The 11562-nt window shown below is 42.4% G+C and overlaps 1 protein-coding gene across 3 annotated transcripts in view; it reads left to right on the forward strand.

Moving 5' to 3' along the window:
- The window catches only part of IFT52 (intraflagellar transport 52), a 34363-nt gene extending 23133 nt beyond the window's left edge, over positions 1-11230 (forward strand). For 2 of the 3 annotated variants that reach the window (XM_036902226.2, XM_036902228.2), the window contains 4 exons: positions 5978-6065; positions 7049-7157; positions 9099-9244; positions 10914-11230. In XM_036902226.2, coding sequence (XP_036758121.2) covers positions 5978-6065; positions 7049-7157; positions 9099-9244; positions 10914-10961 — 391 coding nt within the window. In that variant the 3' untranslated portion in view covers positions 10962-11230. The remainder of the gene's footprint in view (positions 1-5977; positions 6066-7048; positions 7158-9098; positions 9245-10913) is intronic. The other variant, XR_005028084.2, reaches the window with a different exon arrangement.
- The last annotated feature ends 332 nt before the right edge of the window (positions 11231-11562 follow it).

Here is an 11562-nt window from a genome sequence, read left to right on the forward strand (position 1 = left end):
GATCAAAGACCTGAATGTAAGTCATGAAACCATAAAACTCTTAGAAGAAAACATAGGCAAAAATCTCCTGAGTTTAATTTAAACATGAGCAACTTTTTCCTGAACACATGTCCTCCGGCAAGGGAAAACAAAAGCAAAAATGAACAAATGGGACTACATCAAACTAAAAAGCTTGCATACAGCAAAGAACACCATCAGCAGAACAAAAAGGCATCCTACAGTATGGGAGAATATATTTGTAAATGACATATCTGACAAGGGGTTAACATCCAAAATATATAAAGAACTCACATGCCTCAATACCCAAAAAGCAAATAACCTGATTTAAAAATGGGCGGAGGATCTGAACAGACACTTCTCTAAAGAAGAAATTCAGATGGCCAACAGGCAAACGGAAAGATGCTCCACATCACTAATCATCAGGGAAATGCAAATTAAAACCACAATAAGATATCACCTCACACAATGAGATATCCTATCACCAGTTAGGATGACCAACAAGCAAAAAACAAGGAACAACAAATGCTGCCGAGGATGTGGAGAAAGGGAAACTCTCCTAAACTGTTGGTGGGAATGTAAATTAGTTCAACCATTGTGGAAAGCAACATGGAGGTTCCTCAAAAAAACTAAAAATAGAAATACCATTTGACCCAGGAATTCCACACCTCGGAATTTACCCGAAGAAAACAAGATCCCTGATTCAAAAAGACATAGGCCCCCCTATGTTTATTGCAGCACTATTTACAATAGCCAAGACATGGAAGCAACCTAAGTCCACCAGGAGATGAATGGATAAAGATGATGTGGTACATATACACAATGGAAGAAAACAAATACCATTTGCAACAACATGAATGGAGCTAGAGGGTATTATGCTCAGTAAAATAAGCCAGGCAGAAAAAGGCAAGTACCAAATGATTTCACTCATCTGTGGAGTACAATAATAAAGCAAAAACTGAAGGAACAAAACAGCAACAGACTCTCAGACTCCAAGAAGGGACTAGTGGTTATCAAAGAGAAAGGGGTGGGGAGGGTGGGGTGGAAGGGAGGGAGAAGGTGATTAAGGGGTATTATGATTAGCACACATAATGTAGGGAGGCAGGAGGAAGGCAGTGTAGCACAGAGAAGACAAGTAGTGACTCTATAGCATCTACTATGCTGATGGACAGTGACTGCAATGCGGTGTGTGGGGGACTTGATAATATGGGTGAATAGTATCCAGAATGTTGCTCATGTGAAACCTTCATAAGATTGTACATGAATGATACCTTAATTAAAAAAGAAATTCTGTTCAGATACAGGTACCCAATGTGAAGATTACAGGTGGTTTTAAAGCAAATAAACAAAAAACTGGAGGTCATGGGCACAATGAAGAAAAATAATTTGATTCTGCCTAGAGCACAGAAGGCCTTATGAAAGGGGGGCCCTTTTAGCCAGGCATTAACTGTTTCAGCAAACATTTCTTGGGGGCCTTGTGTCTGCCATGCCCTCAGCTGGGTTCTGCACTTTAAGGGCTGAGAAGGTTGTTAGGGGATGGGTGGGGATTTGGGGAGAGAGCAATGGCGGTGTGGCTTCTATGTAAAAAGCTCTGGACAGCACATGTACAGGGTATCCAGGCAAGAAAGTCTATTCCTAACTGCCCTTTAACTGCATTTAGCTTTGACTTCTAAAGGCCAACTTGGTAACAGTTTAAAAATCAGACCTCTGAAGTTCCCTGCAATATACCATTCTACATTCTCTAGTGCTGACACTTGAGGAAACATGCCCTGAGGGTTACAGAAATAAGTCAAGGCACACAGCCAGAGGCTCAGGGCAAGGGTCACGTTTGTGAATAGGATGCTAGTAAAGACCTGTAGGGGAAGGATGCCATTGAATCCGTTTTCTCCAAAATGAATGAAAACCACTTCTTGAAGCAGTCTGTACTATTAATTGGAATAAATGGAAAATAGAATTGAAGAAATCGGGAGCTGTTAAAGCAGATCAGGAGGGTTGAAAGGTAAAGCTACTAATAGTAGTAGTGGTGGTTTCAGGAGATGTTTGGGAAGAAAGAAGCCTAAGACACAGGCCGTGGAAGGCTGTGATGGCAATGTCTGAGAGACTGATTTCCCCCTTGGGAATCTGGGCCCCTGGTGATGCTGTTGCCTGGCACCAAGAAGGCAGCAAAGGGAAAGAAGAATGAGTTTGATTCCTGGTGCTCAATCTGATGTGGCTGAGAGGTTCCCCTGTGAGGATGGGCAGGTGGTACTACTGATGTAGACATGAAGAGGTGTAGATGAGGCCGTCAGGGAGCTGTGGGAAGGGCTGGAACACCCAGGGACAGCACTAGAGGGGGTGTGGGCTTGAAACAGGACCTCACAGCTGCCGGTGCTTAAGAGGCAGAAGAGTGCCTATGACAGGTGGGGGCAAAGCTGCCAGAGGGGCTGGGACTGCAGTCGCTGGCAGCCAAGGGAGGAGGAAATGACGGGGAGCAGTGCAGTCTGGGGATGGGCTGGGCTTCCCTCTGCAGTTCAGGGTTTTTCTCAGAGTAGCAAAAGGTACATCCATCTCTCCACTAGCGAGTTAGAGTCCAGCTAGCTTCTGCCAGTTTGGCCTGCTTCTGCCCTGATGTGGTTTAGACCAGCCATTTGGACCACTCTTAGGGGTTGAGTGAGGGGTTGATTGGAACTGTTTACTGTTGTAGGAATCAAATAGTGGATATTTTGGAGGCTTGGGCAGCTCTTTCAATTGTGTTTGTCTTTTATTCGATAGCGAAGGGCAGTAGTTTATTTGCTGGAACATCTTCTGAAAGCAATTTCTCTTTTTTTATTTATTAAATTCAGTTAGTCTTTAAATATTTATGTCACCTATAGGGTGTCGCTCTGAAGTACTTCCTTTGTCCATATGGTATTTATCGATGCCTGCAGGGTGTGAGGTAGAGACAAAGGGTGTGAGTTCGTGGATGGGTGGATTGGGGATTGAGACATGTGGTGGTAAAAATACAGTGCCAGAGGTCAGGCCAGAGTATTCTGGAAACATATAGCTCAGCCCCATTCCACAGATTTGCATTTAGCGTAGACATTTATTCTACCTCTTTCCCATACAGATCAGCTTTCTGAATTAGGTTTTCTTAGTTTTAAAGATTAGTTTCTCCACCCATCCCTCCACTGCCATCAAGTGTTGACTACTAGTAGGAGGAAGATTTGGACAGATGGTGAGCTGAGTGGACAAAGACTTAATGGAATTTATTTTATTATTAATAGGGCTTCAGCACAGTCAGCTCCATCTGAGGACTGAGAACAGAAAATCATGGCTGGGTGCTGGAGGCCCAGACTTGGCAGCAAGATTCTTTGTGTGTAGGTGCTGGGACCTTTAGCTTTGAACTTCCCCTAATGAACTTTTTTTTTTTTTTTGGTTATCATTAATATACAATTACATGAGCAACATTGTGGTTACTAGATTTCCCATTATCAAGTCCCCACCACTTACCCCATTAGTGTGGTAAGATGCTATAGAATCACTACTTGTCTTCTCTGTGTTATACTGCCTTCCCGTGCCTCCCTCCGCTACATTATGTGTGCTAATCATAATGCCCCTTTTTCCCCCTTATCCCTCCCTTCCCACACATCCTCCCCAGTCCCTTTCCCTTTGGTAACTGTTAGTCCATTTTTTTTTTTTTTTGGTATCATTAATCTACAATTACATGAAGAACATTATGTTTACTAGGCTCCCCCCTTCACCAAGTGCCCCCCACATACCCCTTCACAGTCACTGTCCATCATCGTAGTAAGATTGTAAAATCACTACTTGTCTTCTCTGTGTTGCACAGCCCTCCCCGTTCCCCCCCCCCACACTATACATGCTAATCGTAAGGCCCCTTTCTTTTTCCCCGCCCTTGTCCCTCCCTTCCCACCCATCCTCCCCAGTCCCTTTCCCTTTGGTAACTGTTAGTCCATTCTTGGGTTCTGTGAGTCTGCTGCTGTTTTGTTCCTTCAGGTTTTTCTTTGTTCTTATACTCCACAGATGAGTGAAATCATTTGATACTTGTCTTTCTCGGCCTGGCTTATTTCACTGAGCATAATACCCTCTAGCTCCATCCATGTTGTTGCAAATGGTAGGATTTGTTTTCTTCTTATGGCTGAGTAATACTCCATTGTGTATATGTACCACATCTTCTTTATCCATTCATCTACTGATGGGCGCTTAGGTTGCTTCCATTTCTTGGCTATTGTAAACAGTGCTGCAATAAACATAGGGGTGCATATGTCTTTTTCAAACTGGGCTCCTGCATTCTTAGGGTAAATTCCTAGGAATGGAATTCCTGGGTCAAATGGTATTTCTATTTTTAGTTTTTTGAGGGACCTCCATATTGCTTTCCACAATGGTTGAACTAATTTACATTCCCACCAGCAGTGTAGGAGGGTTCCCCTTTCTCTGCATCCTCGCCAACATTTGTTGTTGTTTGTCTTTTGGGTGGTGGCCATGACCATCCTAACTGGTGTGAGGTGATATCTCATTGTGGTTTTAGTGTGCATTTATCTGATGATTAGTGATGTGAAGCATCTTTTCATATGCCTGTTGGCCATCTGAATTTCTTCTTTGGAGAAGTATCTGTTCCCCTAATGACCTTCTGCCTTCTGGGTGGACTGAGTTGTGGGGCTTCTGGTTGGCAGGGATTGGCAAGGTCTGAGTTCCAACCTTGCTTTTGTTGATTTTTAACTATGTGACCTTGGGAACCTACATTATCTTGATACCTTTACTGTTGCTTCCATAAGAGATTATACCCACTGTTTTGAGGATTAAATAAATCTACATGCATAGCACAGGGTCAGGCACTATATGTGGCATGCAGTAGGTGCTTGATGAGAGTTATTTCTCCTGCCTCCATGGGAATGTTCTGTTCACTGTAGGAAAGATTCCTGCCCATCTGGGAATGGTGAACGAGGCGACAGCAATAAGCTCAGCTAATCGCCTTTCTGCAGTCAGGCCTCTCTACTTTCTGAAATCACTTGAACATAGCAGCGGCATGAACTCTGTCTGCACCCATTGGCATTTGCTTGTTTAGCTTAATTTTGAAAGGCCACAAATGTGTGTGCAGTCTAAATTTGGTGAGTATATTTTAATTGGCCTCATTCCCAGAGGAGTTCAGTTAGCTTACAAAATTATGTACAACAAATAAGGATAAAGTGAATGTTAGAGAGAATGGAGGCACAGAGGAAGCCACGTGCAAAAAATAATGCAGGGGTAAGAGCAGCAGTCGGCTCTGTGAACACAGTCCTACCCTGCCCCACTGCTGCGGCCGCTCCAGCTGCCCTGCTCTGAAAAAATGCCTAACGCTGTGCTCCTGGCCCTCGCCTCTGCCTCGGACACTTCTGAAGTGTCTCTATTACTTCCTCCCTCTCTATACCCAGGGCTTCTCTGAGAAGCCATACTCCCTGCCCCTTCCCTGTCTCTATGCCTCTGCTGATTTTTCTTAATGCTCATTAATACCTGACACCTTGGGTGTGTCTGTCCTCTGGGAGAATGTTAAGTCACAGGGGCCTGCCTCGGTCTCTGTTTCGCTGTCACTGTCCTCCAGGTAACATAGTATGTACTCAGGAATTACTTGTTGAGTGAACGAGCACACAGAAGTGTATATGGTACAGATCTGTTCAGCTGCCAGAAGCAGACTTCAGATTTGACTTCTCTCTTGATGACGAAAATAAATAAGGAAATAGTGAGTTACAAGATTCAGTGTCCCTTGGGTAAAATAAAAAGCCAATTTAGAAGCTTGATATACAACTTGAAAGAACTCTCTCTTTTAGTTCTCAATAAAGTCATACTGTGTGACACAATAGAGGAGATTCATGATTGTCACATTATATAAACCAACTCACTTTGTGTGTTTTCCTGCAGAAGTGCTGCACCACTTGATTTGATGGAGAAGAGCACAGTGTGATTGGGTAGCTGTGCTTTGTCAGTGTCTCATCTTGATCTCTGCTTTTTTGTCTTACTAACACAGGGCTCATGAACAGCTAAATGTGAAACATGAACCTCTCCAGCTCATCCAACCTCAGTTTGAGACACCCCTGCCAGCCCTTCAGCCAGCAGTGAGTAGGCGTGCTTGGGGGAACCTGGCCACAGAACCCCATTTGCCCTTAACTCACCAGCCACCCCTCGTGTGGATCCTTCCATATGCCAGTGGGACACTCCTCATGAAGTCATATTTCTCTGGTGTTAAAGGTGTACAGAGCCCAAACCCCTATTCTATAGGGACTTCCATTTGGTGTAGTTCTCAGCTGAGATGTCAGGGGCATGGACTTTTAACTATTTCCCATCTTGTGGGGTTGGAGGGTATATATGAGAACTCGTAGGCAAAAGGAGGAAAAGCCTTGTGCTACAGCTTTCCAAGCAGCAGGCACTCAGATTCATAGCATGTTTCTAACAGCTCAGGGATAGTAAGGTAAATGGAAGTGATTTTTCAGCATTCCAAGCCAGTCTTTGCTCTGCTTAATTTCAAAATTGTCTTATCCAACCATACTCTGTAATGTTATTCACCAGTTTGCTGCTTCTTGGTAGCTTAAAATTTGCCATGGTAGAAGTATTTATATCACAGAAGATGACACATGCTGCAGATCAGGCCTTTGGTTTTCAGAGCTGATAGTGAAACATTTATCAGCACACCACTCATTCATACCTGAAAATTCTGGTTCCAAGTTCAGCACCTTCAACCCTAATCTATGTCTGCTTCCCCATTTTTATCCCTAAAGTAGTCATGATCAAATGAGAAACAAGTTGTATAATCAAATATTCAATACAAATAAGCCTACCAAGCCCCAGACTTTGTGTCCTTCTACAAGTTAATGGGCTCTGGTTTGTCAGCTTGGTCAGCTGAGTGGTGTTTAAGAGCTGGATCTGCTTGGTTATTTACAATGAGCTTGATGTGGTCTAATGGGTGAGGACAGGAGGGAAATGGGCATTTAGGTGGTTCCTCCTAGGGAAAGGCTGAGCCGACCTCATTCCCCTTACACGTCATCGCTGTCAGTTATGGCTTTGCATATGCCCTGTCATGAAAGACTTTATTTCCTTTTAGGTTTTCCCTCCTAGTTTCAGGGAATTATCACCTCCTCCACTGGAGCTGTTTGACTTAGATGAGACATTCTCTTCTGAGAAGGCACGGATTGCTCAGATTACCAATAAGTGTAAGTTTGGCTAAATTTTTGTTCATTCTTTCATGAGTTTCATTTAATTGTGAACTTCTGAGATTTTCCATGAGACAAAGTTTAGAGTTTAGGGAGAACAAAATATGAACAGGAGTATAAAATTACAGTTTTTGTTTATTTCACATAAAGGATGTTGATTGTTTCTCTCGAGGCCAGTTCGGTCAGTAGTTAGAACACGGTACTTAGCAAAAGATAAGGTCTCAGCTTTAATCCCCATAGGTCCTTGGTTCTGAATCTTGAGTGTGATCATAGGATGAATTTTGATTCTGGCTGCCACTTAGCAAATCTAGATCAGTGGTCACAGGAGCAGTAAAATGAGATGATTCAGTCAGGGCCAGAAGAACTATAGACTTCAGATTGGAAGGGATCCTAGTCAAGTGTGCCCACCTTAACATGTGGGCGAGGAAATGAGGCCCCAGGTCACACAGCTTCATGGTGAGTGGTACTTCTGCCTCTTGGCCCAGTACACCTCCTGACATGCACTGCCTTCTAGCACAGCAAATGGGCCTGCATGCATGCTCAGAAGTATACAATTCATCATCCAGTTTGAGGCCCTGGGAACCTCATCTAAGGAGATAAATGAAGATATGCAGATGATTACATTATTTATTTAATAAATAAGATATAACTTGAATAGCCTTAGTGTTCACTAGCAGCAGAGTGACAGTAAATTGTGCCACATTCACTCAGTGGGACAATATGTGTCATAAGAAAAGAGGTTTATAAAGGCCAGGGAGTGACACTGATAAAATTTAAGTGAGAATCCTAAAGGAAGAAAGCGAGATGGAAAACTGCAATACAGTAGGGATCCCGACTTCATGAATATCTGTACATGTCCAAAGACCAGAAAGGAGTATGAAAAAATGAAAACAGTTTAGTGTAAAACACCTTTACTGCATCTTTGTTTTGTACCAGGCATTGTGGTAGGTGCTGGGCAATCAAAAGTTAGCAAGGTACAGTGATTAGTCTAACACAGTAATAGACCTGTGAAGAAGGATCAGATGGTTTGACCTCACACATCCATTTATCCTATAGAAATGCACACACAAAAAAATAAGGTCCTGAACAGTCAAAAAACTGTCAATAGTCTAATGGTCCATAAGTTGGGGCATTTTTTTTTAATTAAATAGAGTATTATACATCTGTTAAAAGAAAGATGTGGAATATAAGCTTTGACATGGAATATCTGGGATACAGCATTAAATGATGAAGGCAACTTACAGAACTTTTATAGTTTGATCCCATTTTTTTCACATACTGTAAATATGTAGACATACATGGCAGTAATTACCCTAGGCAGGATCAGTGGGGAAAGAGTGAGGGTGAGAGGTTTTTGCAGCTGTATGGTTTGAATATTTGATTTTAAAAATAAACTGAATTTCTATGGTAACTTTTAAATATGCATATCAGAGTGGGGGGAAAATTACACTATAGTGTAAAAAGGGCAGTAATGGCTGTCCATCCTCCATATGGAGATATGTTGTAGGTGGACTTATGGGTGATATTTTTCCTCTTCAATTTCCTTTTCTGTGATATTGCTAGAATATATGCTTTTTTAAGTACTCATATGCCCTTCTTATAATGGTCCTTTCTGCATTCAAAGAATGGTAATTTCATTTCCTACTGGTTGCTCCTGTTCTTTGTAATGTAGGAATGCTCACTTTGGGAATAGGAGAGCCAGAACCAGTCCAGCTTTATTCCAATTAGGAGTGTCACATTTTTGTCCTAATTTATAAAGGCAGCACACCAGAGGTCTCTACAGTTTGCCACTGTTTAAGTCCTGTGGCCACATTAGCTCAGGAAGAGGTGTGTGATCTTGAGAGATGTAGGCATTTGCCAGAGGTTAACTAAACTCAGTTGAGTCTGTACTTGGGGAAGGGCAGACGTTAAGGGTTAAGCTAACTACCCCACTGTGCTTAGGTACTGAAGAAGACCTGGAATTCTATGTCAGGAAGTGTGGTGATATTCTTGGAGTAACCAATAAACTACCAAAGGACCAACAAGATGCTAAACATATCCTTGAACACATCTTCTTCCAAGTGGTGGAGTTCAAGAAATTGAACCAGGTACAGAGACTGGAAGACCCACCCAAGTGGGAGCCCTTCGAGTGGTGCTATCACCCACCACTGGACTTCTTGAGTTTTATGCCATTCATTCATTCTGCAAGTATTTATGAAGTATCTAGTAGGTGAACAGAACAGACAACAATCCCTGCACTTAGGGAACTTATATTCTGGCTGGAAGAGGTAGTATACAGTGAACATAATATATAAGTAAACCACACAGTGTGCTAGGAGATGGTAAGTGCTATGGTATAAACGAAGTAGAGCAGTGTAGGAGGGGTCAAGTGTGTTTACGGTGGCCAGATTAAATAGGGTGGTCAGGGTATGCCTCACTACAAAGCTGATACTGGAGCAGACTGAAGGTGTTGAGGGATTTAGCCGTGCAGACAGCTGAGGAATGAGTGTCTCAAGCAGAGGAAAGACCTGTGCAGAGTCCCTAAGGCTGGACTTTGCCTGGCATGTCTGAGCAACAGCAGTGATGCCAGTGTGTCAGAACTGAGCAAAAGACAGGGCCAGCAGGACATGAGGTCAGCACCTTATGTTAGAAACCATCTTTCTCTGGACTCAAGACCCAGAACTTTAAAATCATGGCTGGCCTTCATTCTAGCTATCCCTTGAGAGAATTTCTAAAATTAAATGCCCATCACTGTTGGTAAATGGGCATTCATACACTACTGATGGGAGATTAAATTGGTCCTACTTTTCTGGAGATGTTTTTTATAGTATCATTCAAAAGCCTTAAAAATGTGTATACTTCTGACACAGCAATTCTAATCCTAAGAATTTGTCTCAGTAATATAAACCTGAATGTGTACAGATTTTCAACCAGGGTGCTCAGTGCACCACTGTTTCAAAAGAAGAAAAATTTTGATCTGTAGGGAACTGGTTAAGTACCTAGGGTGCATCCATAAGATTAAAAATGTTTAGAAGAATGTTCAAGGACTTGGAAAGACTTCCTGATACAGTAAGTGATATGGTGGGGGGAAGGGCTATAAAAGAGTATAAAGAGAGTCCATTTTTCCTTACTATATATATATAATATTTATTTTATATACACACTTCAGGTTTTAGATGCTAAGTGGAAAGACAAGTTAGGGCTTGAGCGTCTACTGGCAGGAGGCTGTGGCTGTGCTGGATACTCCCACTCTGTGCCTCGTATGTGCCAAGAATGGTGCTAGGTGTCCTGGTTACAGCTGTGAACAGGATGAATACATGCTTGCTGTCTCTCTAGCCACATGCCGTGGGGGAGACAGGAATATATGGACAATTACAGTGCTCTGAGATAAGGAACCCAGAGGCAAGGTATTGACAGAGCTGCTGAGCACTGAAATGTGGGATGGGGGTTTGGGTAGATTCCTAACAGTCTTTACCCTGGTGGCAAAGCAGGGACAGGCCCCCAAGGCCAAGGTAGGAAGTCTGGTGTATTGTTTGTATCAGTGCCTTCCACTGACTTTGCTTCCCACACAATATGATGGGTGGTGGTGGGCAGAGGTCCAAAGTCTTAATAGTGAGTATTTGATCCTTGGGCTGGATTCAGCCTTAAAGCCAGAGATTACCCGTGTGTTCCAATTAATTATACTTCGAAATCTCTAATCCAAGTTAAAACACCAAAGGGTTCACATTTCAGGCTTTGTACTGCAATACTAAAATTCTGTCTTTTTCCTTCACCCAGGAACATGATATTGATACAAGTGAAACAGCATTTCAGAACAAGTTTTGAGGACCATACCTCTTGAAGCATTTTCTGCCTCCTAATTCTCAAAGAAACTATTTTTGAATTGTTCCTCAACTCCTTAGCAAAATTGTCTATGGACTCCTTGATGAACTATAGGTCTGTGCATCCTGAGTAGTGCACAGATAGGTGTAACGTTTCTATCTTACAAGATACTTATGTAAGATACGTTCCATTTTGTAAATTAAATCTGACTGAATTTGTACTTTTAGAATTTATGAAACAGTCTTTCATTGAAGTCTTTTCTTTCAACTCCAGTTCTGGATTTGAGTCTCTTTTATCAAAGACGTAAGTAATTCTTAAGTTTATGAATGGTGAATGGCTTTTGGACTAGTTCAAAAGAATACGAAGAACCCATACAGTCTGTTTGCCCCACTGTACCTCATGAAAAAGGTAAATAGCAGATAAAATACCTTCCTTATGTAGATCACTCACCCCTTTGTTTCCCAGCTGCCCACACAACACAACTAGTTGAAGGCTATTTGTCCCCATCCTCTGAGCTCCTGAAGCATTCGATCCTGTCATCATTTCAGGTTATAATGCAAGGCAAAATACGACCATCTGTCCCAAGGACAGTGGGAGAGACTGC

The sequence above is a fragment of the Manis pentadactyla genome, chromosome 5 (assembly GCF_030020395.1).
Source record: "Manis pentadactyla isolate mManPen7 chromosome 5, mManPen7.hap1, whole genome shotgun sequence".
Classification (NCBI taxonomy): Eukaryota; Metazoa; Chordata; class Mammalia; order Pholidota; family Manidae; genus Manis; species Manis pentadactyla.